The sequence below is a fragment of the Manacus candei genome, unplaced genomic scaffold (assembly GCF_025592945.1).
Source record: "Manacus candei isolate 608988 ecotype Guabito, Panama unplaced genomic scaffold, ASM2559294v1 h1tg000050l, whole genome shotgun sequence".
Taxonomy (NCBI): Eukaryota; Metazoa; Chordata; class Aves; order Passeriformes; family Pipridae; genus Manacus; species Manacus candei.
In genome coordinates, this window is record NW_026138098.1 from 33,873,193 (window position 1) to 33,897,126 (window position 23,934).

Consider the following 23,934-nt stretch of genomic DNA (forward strand, 5'->3'; position numbering starts at 1 on the left):
ATCCCTGTGTGGCTCTAATGCTCCACGCTGCCTTTCCACAGTGGGAGCCCTGCTGAGGGACATGGATAGGGCTGGTGGTTCCAGGCCCTTGGGGTACCCTGGATCTAAGAACTAATGCTTCTGTGCTGGATTTTGCTGGAATTTTATGCACCACCTTAAATTTGAGTGTAATGTTTTTCAAATTTGTAGTTCCTAGAGTATTTTCCAGGATGAATCGTGGCAAGCAGGAGGAATAGACAGGGTGGCTGTGTAGTGTTGAAGGAGGGGGTTGTTTATCGGATGCTGGCAGCCCTGTGGCTCCTGCAAGGGGGCATTTTCCAGTGAATCCACCTGTGATGGCACTTGTATGTCACCTCTCTGTGCAGCAGCAAGCTGGCAATGTGGGATGCCCTGTACTGTATAAAGATGTGTGTGGGTTTGCTCCAAGGAGCTTAAATTATCCAGATGTTTTTGAAAACGTCTGTTCCCTGGATGTTTGTGGCACTGTGGGGACAGCAGCAGGAGCTCAGCACCCTTGCTGTGACAGGGCACTTTGCACAAGCTGAACCCAGGCCCTGATTTCTCTGAAGGGCCAACTCCCATCCTCAGGGCCAAGGGTGTCATGGAGCATCCCTGGGAGCTGTGCCCCCTGGCCAATGTGCAGGAGAGCTTTGTAAAACTGCCTTGGAGTACCCTTTGTTTCCAACAGGTTTGTACCTGCAGTAGCTGAGCCCAGCAAAGGGAGCCTCTGGGTGTTGCCTGGTTTCTGCCTGTCAGGGAAACAATATGTTTTTGTTGTCTTACCTGAAGAGAGAAGAAAAAATCTTGCAATCCAAGAGTCACATTTAAATGTTGTTTAACTTTGAAAAAACCGTGATGGAATGGAGTGTAAAATGTAACAACTGGCATCAAGAAGAGCCCTTATTGGTGACCTGCCCCTATAAAGGCTTTTTAGGAACCAATCAGATAAATCATAAGTAAGCATAAACAGTTTCAGAATGTCTTAAACTACTTGTTTTAACATGCCTTGGCTCCTGATGAATCTGAAAGGATTAGCTGTGCAGAAAAATGTTTACATTGGTGAAGGGTTTTGGTGCAAAGGCTATGTCAGTAAAATAAGTGCTAATAATTTCTGAAATTGTTGTGGGAGTGCTCTCTTCTTGGATACCAGTGACTGTTGTCACTGTCCCTGGAATGAGGCATGCCTTTAAGGAATGGCCTGTTTCATTAAGTGCTGCCTGTTTCATTATGCACTTATAATTACTCACAACTGCTGAAATGCCTGGATTTTCAGAAACTTCTTTTCCCCAATTACAAAGAGTGTCTTTCCTATGTGACTAGGAAAAATTACGTGAATGTGGTTCAGATTATGAAATCCTATTTTTAAAAAATTGCTCATAGATTCTGTCTGTCTGGTTGTCTTTTTATTTTTTTTAAGCAAATGAGAAAGAAAAAGTGGTAGAGCTCTTGGAGGACTCCTGTAGCACTCTGGAGGACTCCTATATGACACTTTGGGAAGGTGCCCTTCTTGGGGGGGTGTCTCTGAGGTGGCAGCTAAATAAAGGAGTGTTTTCTGCTCCTTGCCCACACAACTGCCTGCCTGAAATTGTTCCTGCCCTTTGCCATCCCCTGGGAAGGGCTGGCACCTGACTCCCATCCATGGGAGCCTCAGTGGGACTGTGGGTGTGTCTGGGTGCTGCCAGCAGCTCCCGTCTGTCCGTGCCAGCCTCTCCACAGCTTCCCTGTGGATCAGGCTGAGATTTGCTCTCTGATCGGCTTTTATTGCAGACAGAGCTGGGAGTTATTAAATCTCCATCCCGTAATCCAGCCTCCAGCTCCCCCTGCCCCAAGTTATTTATGGCTATTTGCTGGGAGTTCTCCCTCGGAGGGAAAACAGGAGCATGTACTGCCAGCGCAGGAGAGCAGCGCTTATTCCCTTGCCGCCACACTGCTGGAATGACTAACCCTTTTCCTGCCTGGGAGAAAAAAAAACCCTGCCTTTTTTTTTTTTTTTTTTTTTTTTTTTTGTTTTGGAAGCTGTAACACACAGGAGTGATTTTTTTCCAAGCAGAGGCTCCGTGTCCCCTGCCTTCCTCCCTGTGGGTCTCAGTGGTGGAGATGGATGGCCTTGGTGCTACGCGATGCTCCCGAGTGCAGGAGGGTCCAGCCCAATTGTACAAGGGCACTGACACGGTCACTGGGTTTCCACGGGAGCAAAAAGAGCCCTCCCTCCCATTTTCCCTCCCTGCTGAGGGCAGCACAGGGGCAGAGGTGGGGAGAATGGGTCTGTCAGTCCTGACTGTGCAAACGCCAAAACCTGCGTTCACAACAGGACTTTCGGTGGTGGGGGTGGAATCCTTCCTTCCTGTTTCTGGGAGGAGGATTGCAGCAGTGGGGCTTTGTAGAGGGGTGTATTAATTGCACGGTGAGGTCTGATTGTGTGAATGATGTGTTAGTGTAGCTTTCACTGGAAGATTTGGGGGATCACCCCTCTGATCGGCAGCGTGGGCTGCTGAAAGCTCAACCTGAAAAAGACTTGGTTCCCCCCTCCTTTAAAAAGAAATAGCCTCATCCTCTGACATCATGGCTTTACACACTCTGCTAAAAAAAAATGTCAGGGTTTGCCACAGAGGAGAGACTTTCCTACTCAGCCTGACAGCAGCCTCTGCATCCATCCCCACAGCGTTTGGGGCTGTAGAAAGGGCACACCCCATCCAGGATTTTATTCTTGGAGTGAAATGACACTGGTGACTGGCTGCAGTTGTCACTGTGAAGGGGCTGTCAGCCCATCGGAGCGGCACAGGACACAGCTGGGATGTGGGGATGCTGCCCTGGGGTCTTGCATTTGGCCTGTGTTGCAGACAACCTGAGCTCAGCTCTTCTGCCATTCAGCTGTACGCCTGCACTGTCACGTCACCGCTTCGTGGGGAAAATGCACGGTCTCATTTCATCGTGGTGTTATCAATCATGGTATTGTTGCACTGTTACAGCCCCTTCTGCTCTTCCTCTGCAATCAATGACATGGAAAACTTCATAGCTTGTGCAGCCTCTGGCTGTGTCCCCTGTGGCCCAGGCCTGCCTGGCACCAGCCCTGTGGTTTGGGATCAGGCTGGGTAACTGTGCCCAGCAGCACCATCCATGCCTTCCTCCCTGGCTGTGTAGGTAACTGCTGGGTCACTGAGGGTGCCTGGGTCAGGGAGATACACTATCTTTGGTACAGGCCTTGACTACACGTGGCAGGTGGACTTTCTACACGAGCCATTAATCAGCGCTGGTTTTATGGTCAGTTTAGAGTTTAATTACATTTTGATTGCATTTCTTTTGTGAATGGCATTGGTCATCACTTCCCGTCTCAAAGGCCCTGGAATATGGACCACTTGCATATGTATGTGTTGCATGGGGTGTTTTACTGTGGCCTTGGTCTTGTAAGACATAGTGCCAGCTTGGAGATGAGTTGCTCTCGAGGCTTCCAGAGCACCCTTGGCACAGAGCTGGCCTGGGGTTTAAAACGAGGTGGCTTCTCCAGTTTTGCTGAGGACAGAAAACATGGGCAGGGTTTTATTTTCTTGGTCCTGCTAAGCTGAAAGCAAAAGTGATCCTGAAGGTGTGGCTTCAGTCTGAGCCATCTACAGAACCAAATTTCCAAGGCAAGTAAAGAAACAAGGCGAGAATAGACTGGCAGCTGAGATGAAAGGGGTGGGAGGTGTGTTTGGCAAGAACCCCCAAGGACAAGTTGTATTTTTTGGGCATCAAAGCATCTCTGTCTTCCTGATGGTGAAGGTGGTTGTAATACTATGGAAAGCAATACTGTTGGAAAACTAGAACCGCCTCCTTTTTCCAGGGAGGTAAAGAAAGTTCCTGTCATTGGAAGCCACAAGGGAAAAATCAACGACTTTTAATTTGATGGAGGAAGATGCCACCTGTCCACAGACAAATTCTGCCTCTCCTGACCCTCTGGCTGTGATAGCTTTGGTCTGCTGCACTGAAATAATTTCTCAGCCTGGGATGTAGCCCTGAAACTGGTGTGGCAAGTCCTTCCCAATGTAAGGCTTTATATACAAAGCACCTCTGACATCCGCATCACCCCAGCTGGGACAGGGTGCCAAAAGAGGGATTTTTAGCTCAGCTCATGGATAGTCAGGAGAGCTGAGAAGTGGAGCAAGGGCTGGAGGTAGTGAGAGGCTGTGGGCAGACCATTTTGAGTGGAAAAGAGGAGGCAGTGGTGTGGGACTGGGTTGTGCCTTGGGAAGCAGTAGGATGGGGTGGGCTTCAGCTCATGTGCAGCTTTCCCGTTTTCCATGACTTGGAGTCAAAAGACAAGGCACAAAGCGTGTGGCTGTGTTGTGAGCTTGGCCAGAGCCCTGAGGGTGAGCTGGGGCTATACACTCTCCTTGCAATTAGGGAGAGGAGTAGCCCCACCTGGGTGCCTCAGGGCAGTCTTCCACTCCGTGGTGGTGTGTGTTTGTCCCCAGATTGATAAATACCTCTACGCCATGCGGCTCTCCGACGAAACCCTGCTGGATGTCATGGCTCGCTTCAGGAGGGAGATGAAGAACGGCCTCTCCAGGGATTTTAACCCCACGGCTGCAGTCAAGATGCTTCCCACGTTTGTCAGGTCCATTCCTGATGGTTCAGGTAAGAAGCTTAGTGTTTGTTTTCCGTGTTAAACATGATGTGCTTCGTGGAAACCTGTTAGAAATACTCCAGTTGCCACCAAGAACAAGAGGGATTTGCTTCCTGGCAAGCCCAGGCAGCATTTTGAAGGCAGCTCCCCCTCTGTGTGCAGGTCTGTTCCCACAGATGCTGGAAGATTTAGTGATTCCTGTGTCAAAGCCATTTTGATGCCAATGGAAGAGGCCTTCCTAGCAAACAGTTCACTATCAGTCAATACATGTACTCTGAGACTTGTCTGCCAACAATCAATACTTCAGATAGGATGATTTTTGATTTGTGCAGTTTACACCGGTGTCATCTAGATCTTAACAAATACAGTGGCTTTTAGTCATTTGCTGCTTCACTCAACATCTCCTTCTCCTTATTTTTTCCCCAGTGGAAGTCTGAATTTGAGTTTCCTGGCATTCATTTTGCATTTTGTAGCTGTCCCTTGCAGACTGTCTTGGGGAAAAGTCACAGAACTCAAGGAGGTTGCAGCATGTGGCTCCAAAGCTGCTGCTCTGGTGCACCGAGCTTTTTCCATCCAGATGTAGGACTTGGTTTTTCTGTGCTCACTGTACTGTTAAAAGTGGCACGAAGAGCTATCAGAAACCAAAAAGATGTGTTGGTATTTGAGACCGAGATTACCTCTATTAATTATTGTTGTTACTTCTAAATTACTTGATGTCTGGAAAAAATAAATACTATGTATAGAGTACATAAATATATTTATAAACATTATATAATTGTGTTTATTATTTAGTAGTGACACTGGGTTTCCTTCTCTCTTAGTGTGAGGAGGTTGACTAGTTTGGTGCCTACCACAAATTATGTCCCTGTGTGCAGAAATCGCAAGGTTGCAAGAACTGCATAACAGAGTTATCTGTTTTGAGGCCTTCTTCTTTTTTTTTGAGTTAAAATCAAGAATTTATTGGTGAAAGAACATGAGGCCTGGTGCTTTGTGTAACTTCCTGCTGCTGTCTGGCAGGTGGAAATCTTTGATAGTTCTGCTTTGCTGTTGCTTTCTGCCACCTTAAACATTTTAGTTGAGAATTGAGTCTCTGTCTAAAAAAAAAAGCAAAAGGAGAATGAGTATGAATGCTGTGTTCCCCTTAATTCAGCATTGCTGGCTGTTATGTTGAAATACTGTGTTGAAATTTGCAGCCAAAAGCTGCCACATACAGCTGGGTCACAGGCAGGGGTTGCACTGAGGATTTGCAGGTGAGGTGAGGTGACTTGAGGGCTTTTGCATAGAATCCCAGCAATTTAACTGGCTCAGAAATCCCTGTGTTTTCCTCCATGTGTGTTTGAGTTTAATTGAGCAGTGACCTGTCCCCCTACCCTGCTCCATCAGCCATTGCAGGGCACCAGGTCTGAGCTGCTGGCGGCATGTCAGATAATTCTGTGAATTGTTCTGTGGTACGAACTGGGAAGACTTTGAGATGCCATATGGCACAGGAAAAAGGGGATGTGCACCTGGCCAGGAGAGGTTTGAGAGATTGCTGAATGCTGCTGGGACTGAGGACAAGGCAGAGCAGTGGGTAGCCCTGGCTGAGCATGGGCATGTGTGTATGCCAAGACATTAATTTCAGACCATGTATGACACACCTACTTAAAAAAGCAGCCTTGTGTGTTGTGTACAGGGTGCTCAGTTCTTGATCCTGTGCCCACTTGGCTCCTGCCAGCCTCTCCAGGATGGGCAGGCTGTGGGCAGGGCTTTGCAGCAGGGATTATGGCAAGGCAGGGCTTTGGCCAGGCAGTTTCTGTAGAACACAATAGTGATCCATACGGGCAGCGAGGGTATCTTTGGATAGCTATTAGTGAAGCAGGCACAACCATTCCCTTCTTTCCCTGACAGGGCATATTCTGAGCCCAGGTATGAGCAATATTTGCTGTGGGTGGGTGTGGTGTTTCTTTCCCTGACTCTCCCCCTTGTGCCTGTCACGCCTGGCTCAGCCACCGCCCGGGTGCAGCCAGGGCAGACATGGAGCCCCCTGCCCTCTTCCTCCAGAAGGTTCTGGGGGGCCCTCACGGATGTGACCGTGTTGCTGTGCCCAAAGATGGCAATTTGTGCCTTCAGCTGTCCCTCCGTGAAAGCCAGAGGCTGAAAGCCTGCCCTTTTCTCTGGCCTGTCTCTCATTACTGCCTTGTAAGCTCTTTCCTCTGAGTCCAATTATTATTATGGGAGCTGACTATTCAGAAAAATACTGTTGTTTAGTTTCAGATCTTTGCTTGTGTACTTTTCTAACAAGAAGTTTGTGAGCAATAATTCTGGAGACCCTGGAGGTGTTGGTGTTAGCAGGGATTTTTTTGCTTCATTCAGACTTGGTTTTGTTTACAAAAGCCACAAGGTTTTTTTGTGCAGAGTGCCCAGAATGGTACCTTAAGCTAATTCAAAATGCTCTCAGAGGCTCTTCCTAAATAAATTCATGGAAGGTTTGATTGCACCTTGGCGTTGCAAAGCACAGATTAAATGCTGCTACTTGGGCTTAATTCCTGAAATACACTAAAAGAAAACCACTACTTTGCAATGAAGAAAGCTTTACGTCTAGTTCAGAGATCTTTTTGAGTGACAAGGATAATTCTTATTAAATTTTACCTTGCAATGAACTTGATGGTACTGGAAATCAAGCATGCTAACCCATTAATTTTTTTACAGGGGAGATATTTCTGAAGTGCAGTATTTGTTTGAGGTATGTACTGATGTGCGTTTAGGCTTGAAAAAGGGCCATCTGCTCCACTGTTGATTTTCCCATTAGTGGAGGTAGTGGCTTGCACTCAACAGATGATACCCAAATAAGCTTTATCTTATGAGTATTTGGCTTAATGAGACACTTGTGGTCAATGTTTGACTGGTGGACTTGCTGTGGTGAAGGGGTTATGAGTTGCTGAATTTGTTATGCTGAGCCCAGTAAAGGGAATTGCATCTCCTTTTGGATGTGTTTGGGTATGTTCACGTTTTAAATGACATTTGTACTGGTAAAAAACGTGATGTTTAAAACCACACCACTCAGGAACAGGTAGGGAAGCACTGCAAGATCTGTGTTTTGGCAAACTGAGTTTGCCTGTGTCTTAAGCAGCAAGAAGAAGTTGCATTGCAGCACAGTAAAACTGGGAGGATTATTAGAAGTCGGGGGCTCCCACTGTCATTTTGCTACATTTTTCTGTACGGAGCTTATTGTTCTTTGTGGTTTCTCATGTGACAGTGTTTTGTTTCTGTATTGCATCCTTAGAAAACCATAAGGGCATTTGCAGTGCTGTTGCCTCTCTTGGTCTGTTTCTGTTAAAGATCCTGCCCTGAGGCACGCCTTGTCCAGCTCATCAGCTTTGCTGAGCAGGACGAGGCTCCCAGAGGTGCATGGAGCAATGAGGAGGAGGAACAGCTCACTAAGCCAGACTTCAGGAGTTCTGATCTGAGATTAGACAGAGTAATCTCAGAGGCAGGTCTGGCTCCGGAAATCCTCGTGGAGTTTGTTCGAGGGAACACGTCCAAACTGCCTTCCCAGCTGCCAAAGGTCTTTCCACGTTGAGTTTAGGTAGAAGTGGAAAAAGTGTTAGGAGTGGCCTTCCTAAAGTCACAGCTGACGAGGAAGTAGGATGAGAAAACTCTGTGTGCCTTTGGTGGATGCAGGAATGCCTGCGGACAGGAATGCCTGCAGAGAGCCCTGGGGATTCCCTGCAGCCTGGGCACACGCTCCTGGGGGATAAACTGTGCACTCTGCCTCTGTAAATATTATCTTTTCGAGGACTTTAACGATCACTGCCTTTGCTCTCTCATTGATAAGGTGAGATAACATTGATAAGGTGAGTTGGTTAGTCAGATGTATTTGCCTTGCTCTCCCGGGGGTGCTGAAAGTGTCATTCCTCAGATAGCCAGGCCTGAACTGCACCCTGAAGTCTGTGGAGGTTGGAGGGTAGTGCATTTGCCTTCAGACCTCTCCACCACAGAGGGAGATGGAGGTATTCTAAGTATTTCCCTGGCTCCTGGGGAGGTATTTAGGAGCTCTGGGCAAGGCATCACAACTTGTGAATAACTCCTGCAGCAGTACAGGGCTGTTTTTTCAGGCTGTCATTTCTCTGACTTGTGTTATCTGACTGCAGTTTGCAGTGAATCTCAGCTTTTCTGGGTGCAAAGTAAGTGGTTCCTACTTTAATTACATCTGTGTATAATTTGGAGTAAGCACAATCCAGCCACTATTCAGGGTTATTTGCCAAAATGACACAGGTTTACTTACAGCAAAAGGCTGCTCATCAGTGGTCTGGCATCCCTTCATTTTACTGTCTGTTTTCTACATCTTTTTTGCCTTTCTCCTGAGATCTTTGATCTGGCAGCTTCATCATGAGATCTGGATACACACTGTCCACTGTTAGTCCAATGTCTTTGGATAAACCCTCACTGCAGTTGCCTGTGGTGATTGGTTTTGCCATTCCACCAACTTCCCGTTAAATTGCAGGGAATCAGGTTGATGTTCGCATGGATGCCCTGTGGGTAGAACTTCCCTGCTGTAGGCACTGGACTTTCGCTTCTGTGTTGCACTTAACTTTCCAGATTTGTGCTGCATACAGTTTTTAATCACCTGTATCTTGCTTTCCACATAGAGAAAGGAGACTTCATTGCACTGGACCTTGGTGGTTCTTATTTCCGAATTCTGCGGGTGAAGGTGTCGCATGAGAAGAAGCAGACGGTGCAGATGGAAAGTGAAATTTATAACACCCCCGAAGATATCATGCACGGCAGCGGGACACGGGTAAGCTCCTCTTCCCTCGGAGGTGTCTGGGAAGATTAGCTACTTAGATTTTAGGAAAGCCCCACAGGAATGACCTTAGCATCTTAATAGTTGCACCTGTAGCGTGCATGGACTTGACTTCTGTGTCGGTACTGAACATAAATAAGCAGTGCTTAGTGTGACAGAGCATGCATGGCTGCTGCAAACCTGCTGTCATCCTGTGGGAGACTTTTGGGTGAGTTAGGGAAAAAATGACCAGGAAATAAAAATTCTGGCTTTTATAGTAAAGTTACTTTCCATGAGCACGAATGGAGAGCAGGAAAACAACTTAGTCTTTGTAAGCAATGAGCATGACCAGCCCTGCAATTGTAGTGTTAAGTGAGGGACAGAAATCCCCATGACAGCCAAATATCTGTGCTGGCAGTCTGAGCAACTCAGCACTCATGAAAAGTACAAGTACGTTAGAAAAATTACAGGAAGCTCATAGAATGTTTTGGCACAGCTTCAACTTCAGTTTTGCTGAATAATTGAAAGTTTTTTGGTTTTTTTTTTTTTTTTATTTTCCCCTGTTCCAAGAGTAGAAAATGTTTGGATCCATTCACTTGGATTTCAAACTGGGTTCTTTGGAGGAATTTATTTTCTTATTATGATCAGGAAGTGGATTACAATGAATATTTTACTGACAGATTTGTCTCCGTGTCAGCTTAAGGCAAAACAAATAATTTTCATTGTTGGAAACAACCAGGTTTTTACACTTTTTACTAGAATGAGGTGCTGCTTAGGAATATGAGACCTGCAGGTAACTTAAAGCTTGTTTCAGAAGAATAAACAAAGGAGGAGAAAAAGAAAAATTCTGGGAACAGCATTTCTACCTTTAATATATTTTCTGTAGTCACCTCAATACCCTTAATGTATGTACCTGCTGCATTCTTATGCAGTAGTGAGTGTAAGGTGGCAATCATGGCCTGTCAGTAGAACTGGTGACAGCATTACTGTGATATCTGAACCACAGCAGTAAAATAACCTTCTTGTAAAGACTTTTCCTACCTTACTGCTTTATTTCTGGGCCAAGAGGTCATGCAGTGGCTTTCCCACAGAGTGGTTTTGGAGGGGAGCTGAGCTGAGCTGCCTGGTGCTGGTGGAGGGGAGGAAGCTGGGTGGGCTGCTTGGGGGCAGGCTGGGAACCAGGGGACTGTGTGTCCATGGATGGGTGTGGGGAGACTTGATGGAGACATGACAAGGGTGATCAGGAGAAGCCAAGAAAGGAGACATCAGGTCTGCTTTCTTTCCACAGCTGTGTCATGCTTGTGTTTTAATTTTTAAATACCCAAAGACCATTTGGCTGTCAGGAAGCAGCAGTGTGGAGCTCAGGCTGATAGGCTTTGTCATGGCTTTTAAGCTGAAAGAGAGGCAAGCAAGGCTTCCACTGACCCCGTGGGCACAGTCACTCCTGGTATTTGAGAACCAGAAGAAGAAGAACTGGAAGCATCATCAGAATTACAGCCAGGTTTGAAGTTGTCCCATGACAATATCCAGTGCTTGCTGTGTGACTTCACAGGGCAGCATGGGGCATGCCCAGGAGGCACAGACAGGTGATGGTTTGTTGCCTCTGACTCATGGATATGGTCAGAAATGAAACCTCTGAGCCAGGTTTGTGGAATACTTGGACTGAACTGCCTGTCTGGGGTAGGCTACTAATGATTTCCAGCAAACTGTGTCATTAACTTAGGTGAGTTATACTCTTAAAGCTTAGTACATAATCAGCTTATTGCAGGATTGTGATTTATGGCTTCACGGCTCACTAGCATGGTTCATTTTGATATTTTCTACTTCATGGCATTCAAACCTCTTTTTTTTCCCCCATCTGTTAGGCATGGGCTGACAGCTTTGCCAATCAGAGTCTATTCCTTGTCAAAATCAAGGGCAAAACTCTCATTGATTTCAGTGGTGAAATAGCAGGTGTAAAATTTGTAAGAAGCCTGTCTCCTGTGTCAGCTCAGCAAAGAGGAGCGTACCTGAGGCTTGATTTTGCTGTTGCTTTTTGTGTTCTGCTGCCACTGGAGATAGGTTATGGATTTGTGGCTGTTCTGATCTGAAACTGTGGTTTCCTTGCTCCTTAAAACATCCCCATTTGGGAGCTTGAGCCTGAGCTCAGATCTTCAGTTGCTTGCCAAAATCTCCTGTCTGCCAGCTAAATGTGTCCTTGTGGAGCCCTCTTGGAGCCCAGCCTGAGCAGGCAACTTCATGGCTGGAGGAATTAATGAAACCTGATCTATTGCTCAGCATCTCATGGTTGCATTGCTTCAATTCTATAAGTGTGTGAAATTAGACTGGTCCTTCCCTCCTGGCTGCGGCATTCGCTCTGTCCGTCTCGGACATCTGATAAAATACTTGGCTCGCACTGTTCCCTACCACACACCTGTAGCTGAATGGGGGTTTGGATTTTATCTCAGTCCACCTGCCCTGCTTTAGTGAAATCCACAGGAACATTGTAATGTTCCCTCAGATTTCTGTCAGAGTCCTTTGGCACTGGGGAGGTTTGGATGTTAGCGTGGGCACGGGCACATACAGACACTTCTTTGAGTCTCCTTAGGGAAAGTCTTACGAACATCTGTGGTACAAAATGTATAAGTGCCTGTCTGTTTTCTGCTTTTGGGTGGTGCCTTCCCTCTGTGCTGTGTGAAGAACAGTAGCTCAGGCTGTGCCTCACTGAGCAGACACAGCTCCTGCAGTGCCCAGGTTGTGGCTGATAGTTAACTGCACCTCCTGCCCGGGTTACGCTCGCGTGCCCGCTGCCAGCCCAGAGCCCGAGCGACTCCCAGAGCACTGCCAGCTCAGAGCTCAGCCTCAGCAGGTCCTGCCAGGGCTGCCTGGGCAAACACAGCAGGTGCACGGACTCTTTGGAGTCCATGGGGAACGCCCAGGGATTTTTTGCCTTTGGACTTACAAAGCATATCTCGTCTCTTCTCTGTGCAGTTGTGGTTCGTTGCATGAGAGGGATTTTTGTAGCAACGTACATAGTCAACGTTTCTGCTTCCTGCTCTCTGAACTCCCCAGGGGTTTGACGTTGGCCCCTGGCTTTTGTTTGTAATCCTGGAAGCAGCTGAAAGTTTAGTAGTATTGAGTATTCAGCAAGATACTTTCAGATGAAAAGCATTATCAAAACACACACTCCAGCTCTTTCTGTGTTCCTCCTGGAGAAGTTCTCATATTTTGTTACTTAACTATAGTTCTTTTCATAACTCCTCTTCCTCTCTCATTAATCTGAATAGCTGAAAGTAGTCTTCCAGAAGTGCAGCAGTGTACATTCTTTCCCATGTTGTTTCACTGCGTGGGCTCAGCAAAATGCCCTTGATTTGCCCAGGACAGTGAATGGCAACATTCTCTCTGGGAAACTACTGTTCTTCTGCTTAATCAAATCTGACCTCAATTAAAGAATGGGTTTAAGGTGTTCAGTTTAATTGTAACATTACACACACCGATTCTTGACCTGCCTCGAAGGGCAGAATATTCCTATTCGTTATTTGTAATTGCTGCAGCCTGTCTATAGTGCATTCCCACCTCTCCAAGATTCTAAATTGTTCTTAATAAGGCCGTGTGGGCTAATTGGAACCACAACAGATGGCTTTTTGTACTCCTTCCCAGTTAGCCCCAGTCTCCTGGGCAGTTTACCTGGTCTTGTCCCACCAATGCTGCTGCAGATAGGGTTGGGGGGTTTTGTTTGTTTGTTTGTTTGTTTGTTTGTTTGTTTTTCTAGGGAGTTAAAATGTGAAGCCCAGTTATCTCCTGGGGCAGGCAGTGACTTGTTAATAGTTTGCCATCCATTTGTGGTATGGGTCAGTTCAAGGCATGTCTGGCTTTCTGGTACTGGTAAATACAAAGGTGTATGTTTGTTGCTTCAATTGCTTGGACTTGATTTCAGCTTTGAGTGTTGAGGGGCTTTCCAAAAGGCTTGGTGTGAGAGGCCTTTGTGCCCAACTGGTTCCAGACCTGGCTGGCAGGGACACATCATGCAGTGGTCACAGGTGCCATCAAGGCACTGGGTGGGAATTGGTACCCACAAGCCCGGTGCAGGCTGCCTGCATAGTTCAGCAGTTCGAAAAATGCAGAAAATGTCCCCATTTTGGGTTGTTTCTCAGAGCATGTAAAATATTTAGACGAATCCCTTGGGTGTTCTTTTTGTTTGTTTGTTGTGTGCTTTAGGAATAGATTGAGAGAGGATGTTCTTTTGGGTGGTTCCTGCAGAGTGCTGGGTTCTCTGTGGTCTCAGCAATGCCTGAGTGAAGCAGATGTTATCTTCTCTGCGTCATTATAAAAGTGCTTAACCTCCCGTGGGTCTGGATCCCAAGTCTTCTTTTGAGATTCTCCTTCCTGTTGTTGAAAGGTTAAAAGAACATTTTTGATCTCATCAAATATTAAGTGGAAGGGTTGCAGCAGGCTTGAGAGCCAAGAGCCCCTTGTTTCATGAGAAGTGTTCTTATATGGGTGTAATAGATGCCTGCAGAATTAGGTGTGTAAAAGGACAATGTATTTTATAGTTTATTAATTATTACAATGTTAATGTGCACTGCCTGAGAGTATTTTCATAGCTATGCCATTTATATATCTTTTAAAACCTGGAGCAGCAGCTATTTTCCCCTTTCCCCTCACCCCGTGCAGTTTTCATTATGGAACTTGAAGCATTTTCTCTCCAAAGCTGTACATCTAATCATGGTGGTTTTATACCTTTCTTATAGCTTTTTGATCACGTTGCTGAGTGCCTGGGAGACTTCATGGAGAAACAACAGATCAAAGACAAGAAATTGCCAGTTGGGTTTACGTTTTCTTTCCCCTGTCGACAGTCCAAGCTAGATGAGGTAAGAAGATTTCACAATTCTCTTAATATGTAGAAGAGCTGCTGTGTTATTAAAACACTGCGATGAAAGCAGCATCCCAGACAGGGCTCATTTTGGGGATAAATGAGTGTTATATTTCACTGGCAGACTGTGTTTGTGTTTATGTTTCTACTTGAAACATCTAGGTAACATGAGGAAGAGGCATCTGATGCTTTGTGCTGTCCCTGGATGAGCTCAGCGTTATGGTTTACCCCATAAACATGGTGGTGGTTTTTCCTGCCTCCTGTGCAGCCTTTTTCACCTCTCCGTGGGGTGTGACTGGGAGGGACCCAGCCCAGCAGGGTTTGCTCAGGTTTTGCTGACCCTCACAAGTGTACCCACGGATCCGGATCCAGGTGTCCCTCCTGAGCATGAGCCGTGTCACAGGCTGGGTGCACTGAGGGCAATCGGGCAGGTCACCTGGGGCCAGCCTGCTTTAAAAAGGGTAGGAATAACCAGCCTTGTGAAGCCACTGACTGGATTCCCACCGCAAGGATGCTGTGGGATTTTCCTCCTTTTGCTCGCTGTATCACAAGTGACTCAGCAGCCTCCTGGCACAGCATTGCCATGACAGCGGAGTAGCAAGTGAGTGCAGGAAAGTTAAACCTTCACCAAACACAGAGGTTGCCCTGTTAAAGCCCGACCTGCTTTTCCAGCTTGCAGGTCTCTAGGTTAGCCTGGTGCAACAGCCCCCCAGATGCTGGTGCTGAGGGCCAGGTGAGGCACGATTTTTATTACATTTCATACTCGTTGAGCGGTGCTGAGAGCTGAGCCCGAGGGTGCTGAGTACCTCAGGGTCTCAGAACAGAGAGCTGCCTTTCCCTGCCTTGGATCAGGAGAGATGAGCTGACCTTGGTGCAGCTCTCCTGTCTGGCCATGGTGCATGGTAAGGCTCAGGCTCCTGACCAGCCGTGCTGGGGGTGTGGCTGAGCAGCTGAGTTGCCCTTGGGAGGTTTGTTCAGCTGCACGATGGAAGGCACTTGTTTGTGGGCTGGTTTGCTGAAGCCGGCTGGGATGGAATGATGCTTGTGTGGGGCAGGGGCAGGCAGGCAGCATGTGGGGTGCAGGGGCAGAGTGCAGTGGGGGTAGTAAGAGACAAGGGAGGGTGTCTCTTAATTAAAAAAAAAACAACAAACAAATCCAGCAAAACCCCTCACCTCTCTTTCTGAGAGTTTTTGTGATGTTTTGGCTGTTTGAAAAATACATTTTTCTGGATTCTGTGGGCCAGCTTTGTTCCTGAGTCGCTGCTTCTGTGAGGCTGTGCTTGCCTGGGTGCTGTTTCATTGTGCTTGGTGGGCAGAAGGAGGCAGGGTGGTCCGTAGTTTCTCCACGGGTGACAAGGTGGACACTGCATGGTTGGGTCCCACTCAACCCTGCTGCACTCCAAGGGATCCTTCCTGCTGCCAAGGCCTTGCTGGTAGAGCAAAAACTCCTTCCAGCACAGTGTCACAGACAGCTGAGAGGAGCTGCTCGTTGCCAGTGTGGTTTGACCAGTTTCTTATAAAAGTTATGTGGAACAAGGTGCCCTTTAGCCCGTTAAAGCTGTGCCAGCAGAGAGGGCTTTGCCTGTGCTTTCCCTGCACAGCAGAACAGGGCTTTGCTGGGTTTCTAAATGATGTCAAATGAAGTTTCTAAATGAGGGCAGCATAGTGACAAAACTTTAATAATCTGAGTTCGTGGTCTAGTGGTAGGAGAATACCTCCTGGTCTGTAAAGAGCTGCCCTGACCCTCTGTCTCCTGTAGCTATCCCAGTTTGGAGGGCAAATTTGATTTTTAAGCTGAGATATGGGCAAACATACACCTGGGCAATGGCTGCTTGTGCCTACAGGCTTCAGCTTTTCTGGTTTTTAGCTTCCTGGGCTTCTGTTGTGACAGATGTGAATACTGTGGGTATGGAAGGCTGAGCTGGTTTGAGTTGTCTTTCCTGTTGACTACTGTCAATGCTCTTTTCTTTCTTTTATTACTATTTGCTTGTATACTGAATGCTCTGATTCAGCCAGTCATTATGTAAATAGCAAAAGTCCTTACTTTGGGGGATTTGCAGGCTCTTCATGACAGTTTGCAGACAAAGAATTCAATGCCAGGATTTCCTTTTTGATCCGTGCTGTAAACTGGGGACATACATTGCTACATTTCCAGTATTTCCATTTGCCTCAGCCCATAAACGTGATCCCTCAGTTAAACAAGCCGGGCAGGAGCTGTGCAGTAGCCTGATCCCCACTGCCCTGAGTCCTGGACATACCAACAGCACATCCCTGCTCTGTGGTCGGTCCCGCACAGTCAGCTTTTTCTGAAAGCAGCCTATTTCCATGGTCCAAAAGGATTAAATGGTTTTCCAAGAAAAACTGTCGAGGAGTAACAGGGAGAAGAGTAGGCTGAAAATACAAAATGCAGACACACCACTTTCTAGCATGGGAGGGGAAAACAATTTTCCATCTTTCAGCAAACTGTGACTAGACTCAAAGACCACCAGTTGTCTCACGTTGGGTTGTTAGGCCATATAAGAAAAGAGACATGAAGATTCATTTGCAGTATCAAATCTTGTTTTGAAGGAAAAAAGTAATCAGTGTGTGCCTTATTATTGTATTATGTTGAGTGTTGCTGTCTTGTTTTATCAGGGTATTCTGATAACCTGGACGAAGCGCTTCAAAGCAAGTGGAGTGGAGGGAGCAGATGTTGTGAGGCTGCTTAACAAGGCCATCAAGAAACGTGGGGTAAATTGTACTTAATTTCTTTTTAACTGGATCTCAGCTTTGTCAGGGACCACCTCTCATGTCACTCACTTGGGTGGGTGGTCTGAGTGATGGTGGAGCTCTGCTTTCCTGCATGAAAAGGTGTGGTTTTGCCGTTTGCTGGAAAAGTGAAGTGACGTCAGAGTTGTTGTGTGGAAGCTGTGATTTTCCTCACAGCACAGGTCTGAGTTGTTGTGACATGTCTTTTCACTGGCAACCTTCAGCAAACCTATCAGTCTCCAAAAACTGAGAGAGTGCAGTGGCTTTTCAGTGATACCAGTGCATCCCATTCCTGAGAAACTTTGTCTCACGTACTGGGCTCAGCTCAGTTGTGCACCTGCTGTGCCTGGGAGCAGAACAGGAGCAGAGAGAAGCGGGATTTCAGGCTCAGTGAACTGTGTTGTTCCCTGCAGTTTCTCACTGCTGACTTCATAGAGAGTGAAGGTGACCGGGTTGCCGATTTAAACAAATAAGAAGGCACTGAGTGTGAGATAGCATGAATTTGGGTTTGCATAATGCTTGCAGCCAGGTGATATGTTGATTACTCAACATCTATATTCGCCAGGAGCTGAGAGTATTTGCTTTCTTTGGGCAGTCGTGGACTCTTAAGCACACCTGAGTTTTGCTGTCACCAAACAACCTTACTATAGTCAGTTACTATCATTATAGTTGGTGGAATCACACACTGAGGAATCTGGAAAGCAATGGGTGCATGTCATGTGGTTAACTTATTTAATTGCATTATTTCTGTATTAAAATCTTCACTTGAAATAAAACTCCTGGTTTAAGTGAATCCTAGGAGAAATATTTTCCAGATTGGCTCCTCAAGCAACTGCTTCAAATCACTCCATGCAGAGTTCCTCCTCCTTCATGTATAGCCCTTTTCTTTCCTGCCTAAGGGCGCTGATGTGAGAGCAGGTCTCTGCTGTCTAGAATGATGCTAGTGCTGTTTTACTGTTTGCCTGGTGCATCGGTCTGCTCTTGTTGCCTTCTTGGGTACGTGGGATAGGGGATTGGTAGATGGAGCAGGGGATGTTTAGGAAGTTGAGCAGTGAGTGGTATTTGTCTCCTGTTCCTTGTGAAAGCAAACCAGTGATGAACAGGAGCAGTGTTTCCCACAGGGCCCCAGTGATGTCTGTTGCTCCCTCAGGACTACGATGCGGATATCATGGCTGTTGTGAACGACACCGTCGGGACGATGATGACCTGTGGCTTTGACGACCAGCGCTGCGAAGTTGGCCTGATCATTGGTAACACACACTGCTGCTGCTGCTGCTGCTGCTGCTGCTGCTGCTGCTGCTGCTGCTGCACGTGGCTTTTCTCCCTTTGCCTGGCCGGCTCGGTCAGCACCTTCTGATGTGCTTTCCCCAAAGGCACCGGCACCAACGCCTGTTACATGGAGGAGATGCGGCACATCGACCTGGTGGAAGGGGACGAGGGCAGGATGTGCATCAACACGGAGTGGGGGGCCTTTGGAGACGACGGCTCACTAGAAGACATCAGGACTGAGTTTGATCGGGAGATCGACCGTGGATCTCTTAACCCAGGGAAGCAGCTGTGAGTGAGGCAGTTATTTGGGAACTTTGCTTCTGTTCTTTTCTGCTCTGTGCTCCCTTTTCCACCTGTGTTATGAATTCTGCAGTTCAAGAAAGCTTGACCTTGCCTGTGGTGAGGCAAACCTCTGGCTGGGCCGGGTGTTGCGGTGCCACAGCTGGGCTCTGCCTCCTGGTGTTGCCCATGGATTTGTGAGTGACTGCTGTCCTCTCCTGCAGGTTTGAGAAGATGGTCAGTGGGCTGTACATGGGGGAGCTGGTAAGGCTCATCCTGGTGAAGATGGCCAAGGAGGGGCTGCTCTTTGAGGGGAGGATCACCCCTGAGCTTCTCACCAAAGGGAAGTTTGAGACAAAGCATGTTTCTGCCATAGAAAAGTGAGTAATCTATCTGTTTTCCCCTGGGCTTCACAGTGACACTGAATGTTAATTTTCCAGCTTTGTGGGGAGATGTGCTGCATTGGGGGTGGCTGCCATCCTCCAGTGCAGGTGCAGAGCTGGCATGTGGGGACCCCCAGACTGTCTGTGCCCTCCTCCCCAAGATTTCTCCCTTTTTCGGTGTTGAGAGGAACTGTAAAGTCTACCAGTCTGCACAGCTTCAGGGTATGAGCTGCACTACCTCTCACCCTGCTCACAGAATCTCCAAAGTTACCACCCCACAGCTAAACATAGGAGTGAATTGGCTTAGTGCCTCCTAGCAAATACTTGTGTTGCTCCTTGCTGTATCCCTGGGATTGCTGGGCAGAAGGAAAACAAGCATGACAAGGCAGAGCATTCAGTCTCGTAGGCAGTGCCGGGTGCTGTGCGGTGACCTCTGGGCTATGGGCCAGTTGGTTTCTTAGGGTGTCATCACCCCTTTGGTCATTACTTACAGGCTCTTTCCCTGGTGTTTTTAAAATTCACATCACTGGGATAGTTTGTGCTGTAGTCACTGGTCCGGCTTTTGTTTTTGAAAACAGCCAGTAACTTTTACAGTGCCTGTTCCTCCTGCCACATTTTACTCCTGTCCCTGCAGACCGTCTTTTCCAAATAGTTTTCCACTAAATGTGTGTGTTCATTTCTCTTAACCACTGAGGTCTGTGTCATGGACCAAGGTAACTTTGAATAGCAGTGAGAAAAACAGTTATTGAGAAATTCAGTTATTAAGAGTAAAATTTGCCCTGAAATCCTACCTCACTTCCTGAGGAGCACTTTGGTTATAAGTAGAAAGCACATCCCTGTGCAGCTTCAAATTTCTAGCTGGTGCTAGGAAAATGCAAGAGTCCTTAAAAAGATGTATGGAGTGCAGTTAGTGATGACAAGATGTACTCCTTGTGTTTTTGTCTGGGAAATGACCGAGCTGGCCGTGGAGAAGTTTTGCCAGAAGCTTTCCTCTCAGGCTGGATGCTAATGAGGGAAAAAGCAGTGCAAGAGGCAGAGATTCAGTGAGGTTGTAAAAGCCTGAAAAGAGACCCGTTAGCATGAAATTGCTTAGGCAACCTTCGCTCAGGGTTTTGTTTTTCACACTGGGTTTAATTTACTGAGACATAAGAGTGAGCGAGCGTGGGATTAGGTGTGTGCTCAGGCCTGTGCTGAAATATGGGGCTGGTGCTTCGTGCTTGAGAGAAGCTGTTTCAAGTTTAAAACATCAGCATGATGAAAAAGCATTTAATTCCTCCAGGTCCGTTTGTAGGTGGCATATTTGCACCAGGCTTTAATGGAAGGCTGTTTCCATCTGTGAATGAATGCATGTTTAGAACATTTTGTTTCAGGCCTCGTAGAGCTTCCCAGTCCAGATCTCTTAAGAAATTCTCTTCCTAACCTTGTCAAGCCCCAGGCAGGGACACCCGTGGTTGGATGCACCTCAGTCCTCAGTCCATCCCCGCTGAGGAGTCCCCTCTGCTGCTGTCTCTCTGTAGGAGCAAAGAGGGTTTGAACAAAGCCAAAGAGATCCTGACGCGGCTGGGGGTGGAGCCGTCCCACGAGGACTGCATCGCCGTCCAGCACGTCTGCACCATCGTGTCCTTCCGCTCCGCCAACCTGGTGGCCTCCACCCTGGGTGCCATCCTCAACCAGCTGCGGGACAACAAGGGGGTCGGCCGCCTCCGCACCACCGTGGGCGTGGACGGCTCCCTCTACAAGATGCACCCACAGTGAGTCCCCGCTTTGGGTGGGAAATGAGGAACTCGAAATGTGGGCGTCTGGGCCGAGCTGGGGAGCTCAGGGGAAAGCAGAGATGTCTTTAAGTGAAGGAGCAGTGTGAGAGTTTAAAAACCACATAGAAAAGAACTAGACCTCTGAGTAATTGGGTACTGCAGCATCAGGGAAAGCTACAGTGGTCTGACAAGATACCTTAAGGGATCTCAGTAGACCTCTCAGAAGGAGAGTTTCTTTGTATGCAATCTTACTTCATGCCCTTAGTTTGGGCTATGAAGAGACCCACATATATTCACCTTCATAACCATTTCCAGTTTAAACTCAATTGGTTTTAAAATGCCCGTGCTGAACCCTATTTTTTCTGGTCTTTTCTGAAGATATTCTTGGAAACCAGGGGGAAAAAATTGTGCTTACATTTCCGTGGCCTTTAAAAAACTGGCTTTGTCTTTTTTTTCTGCATCTTGAAAGTGAATATTTTAAATCAAACAATATTTTTAATCAAATAATATTTAAATCAAATAATATTTAAATCAAATAATATTTTTAATTTTTAAGCTACTTAGAGTTATGTAGAAATCAGAAGGTGCAATTTATGAGGAAACTTCTGAAAGGAGAAATATGGTTAGTGTTTAATTTTCAGTTTTGCATTATTTTGTTGAAAACAGTGTTTCCCTCAGTTAAAGAAAACCGTAAAATTTTGGCAAACGAAAGAATTTCCAAGAATCCTGTTTTGCCTAGTTTTTCCAGATGGGCAGGTCTAGGGAGTGACAGGACCTGAGGAAATGGCCTGGTTGTGTCAGGGGAATTTCAGGTTGGATATTAGAGAAAGGTTCTTCCCCCAGAGGGTGGCTGGGCACTGAACAGGCTCCCCAGGGCAGTGGTCAAAGCAAGGCTGGCAGAGCTCAAGGAGTGTTTGGATGATCCTCTCAGGCCCATGGTGTGACTGTTGGGGATGGTCCTGTGCGGGGCTGAGGGTTGGACTCAGTGATCCTTGTGGGTCCCTTCCGGCTCAGCATATTCTGTGATTCTGTGAAGATAACATACATAGGCAATTTTGGTTTCTGAACTGTTTCCCCACACCATCTAAACCAGTGAGTTCAGGAGGTGACCTCAGGAGAGGGGATCAGAGCAGCAGGGGAGCCGGGGATTTCTCCTATCTGGGCTCCTGGTCAGGGGATGGGACTCTGATGCTCTTCCCTGCTTTTTACTGGCTTTGCTTAGAAATTCCAGAGCAAAGAGGCCACAGGGAAGAACTGCTCTTCCCTGGCAGTTTTCCTGCCTGGGAGGCTGTAGGTATTTTGGGCACGACGAGTGTCCTCACTGCCTGCAGTCGGTCCGTGCTGGCAGCGCAGGTTTCGGGGGGAGCCCGTGCAGACGTGGGGGGAGCCCGTGCAGACGTGGGGCTCGCAGCCTCCTCTCCCCCAGGTACGCCCGGCGCCTGCACAAAACCACGCGGCGCCTGGTGCCCGACTCGGAGGTGCGGTTCCTGCTGTCGGAGAGCGGCAGCGGGAAGGGGGCGGCCATGGTGACGGCCGTGGCCTACCGGCTGTCGGAGCAGCACCGCCTCATCGACGAGACCCTGGCCGAGTTCAAGCTCACCCACGAGCAGCTGCTGCAGGTCAAGAAGAGGATGAGGGCGGAGATGGAAGCGGGGCTGAAGAAGAAGACTCACGAGACGGCCAAAGTGAAAATGCTGCCCACCTTCGTCCGCAGCACGCCGGATGGGACAGGTAGAGGCATGGCCTCGCTGGAGGGAGGACACTGGCTCGGATATGGGGTGCCCAAAACCGGCTCCTGGCCGTGGGGTTTGGGTTTGAGTTTGATGGAGGGGGAGCAGAACTGGTGCGATCAAAGAGGAATCTGGGCTGTGCAGAGGAGGAGATCTCAGCCTGCACTGCCCTGGGCTGGTTGCTGGCCCGATGTTCTTACCCCGTGGTGCAAGCAAAGCCAAAGCTTGAGGGGATAAAACCAGAGTCGGGCTCATGAAGCCACGGCTGGGCTCATAAACCCAAACCCACACGAACCCTGTTCGCGCTAAGTGGGCAGTTCTTTGCCCATCTGCGCGACCAAATTTCTGCTTTCTCTCGGGGAACGGTTGTGTGGGTCCTTTTTTCCTTGTCAGTTTAAAGCAAAACAAAACCAAAAATAAAACAAAAACACACACAAAAATAGGAGGTAGAATAATCAGAACAGCATCTAAAATCCTCCTTTGATGAAGATCTTCCCAACTGAGTTTCTCAGAGATTCTCTGTCAAAGTACTTTCTGGAGAAAGCACTCTTTCATATTTTGCTTATGGTTCTTTAAATATACACACATGTTCTTTTACAGAAAACGGAGACTTTCTGGCACTTGACCTTGGGGGGACAAACTTCAGAGTTTTGCTGGTGAAAATCCGCAGTGGTAAAAGGAGAACAGTTGAGATGCACAACAAGATCTATGCCATTCCTATAGAGGTGATGCAGGGAACAGGAGAAGAGGTATTTGTGTGTTTCTCTCTGGCTGCAGTGCTGCTTTTTAAATAACTTCTTAAGAGCAAGTAACATGTACACCTTCAAATAATATGACTTTTCTCTTTAAAGCTGTTTGATCACATCGTTACCTGCATTTCTGACTTCCTGGATTATATGGGGATAAAAGGTGCACGTCTTCCTCTTGGCTTCACCTTTTCCTTCCCTTGCAAGCAGACCAGTCTGGATGCTGTAAGTTCCTTAGTGTCTTTTGAATCTACTTTTGTACCTGTGCCAGGCCTGGTTTCTCTGTCTTCGTATCATCCACGTGACACTTACAGGAAGGTTGTACAAGGGGAAGGTTTATGCTCTGACCCTCATCAGTAGAGCTGCTCCTATAAATAGTTCCTTTAAGGGTAGTAATGCAAATGCTGCTCAGCCCATGGCTGTGAAGATAAGAACATTTAAATTTTCCGTGGTGCTGATACCACTTTTTAAGGCATTATGCTTTTTCCCACCATATAAACCTGCTGCTCTGTGATACTTCCCTAGTTTTGCAAGCAGTAAGCAAAAGTCCATCCCTGCACCTATTCCTGGTTCATCTTGTCTCATGGGATGGAGCAGATGGACCAGGGCCTGTGGGCTGTGTCACCCTGAGGTGACAGTGTGGCCTGCAGCATGTCCCTGACAAGTGTGCCCTTGTTCTTTTCTCTTAGTGTTTAACTTCTTCACTGCCACAGATTTACACCAACCCCACCTGTGCAGCTCTTAATACTTTCCTGTCTACTTAGCTGTTTGTTTTGAAGAAAGACACTTTTTCTGTTACACGCTTGTT

At 47.4% G+C, this 23,934-nt stretch overlaps 1 protein-coding gene across 1 annotated transcript in view; it reads left to right on the plus strand.

The window, feature by feature from the left end:
- Positions 1 to 23,934, plus strand: part of LOC127476847 (hexokinase-1) — a 36,638-nt gene that overhangs the window by 2,362 nt on the left and 10,342 nt on the right. The window contains exons 2-12 of the mRNA XM_051800251.1: positions 4,452 to 4,614; positions 9,232 to 9,380; positions 14,096 to 14,215; positions 16,852 to 16,947; positions 18,116 to 18,215; positions 18,339 to 18,522; positions 18,738 to 18,893; positions 20,414 to 20,647; positions 22,077 to 22,381; positions 22,981 to 23,129; positions 23,232 to 23,351. Of these exons, the coding sequence (XP_051656211.1) occupies positions 4,452 to 4,614; positions 9,232 to 9,380; positions 14,096 to 14,215; positions 16,852 to 16,947; positions 18,116 to 18,215; positions 18,339 to 18,522; positions 18,738 to 18,893; positions 20,414 to 20,647; positions 22,077 to 22,381; positions 22,981 to 23,129; positions 23,232 to 23,351 (1,776 nt within the window). The remainder of the gene's footprint in view (positions 1 to 4,451; positions 4,615 to 9,231; positions 9,381 to 14,095; positions 14,216 to 16,851; positions 16,948 to 18,115; positions 18,216 to 18,338; positions 18,523 to 18,737; positions 18,894 to 20,413; positions 20,648 to 22,076; positions 22,382 to 22,980; positions 23,130 to 23,231; positions 23,352 to 23,934) is intronic.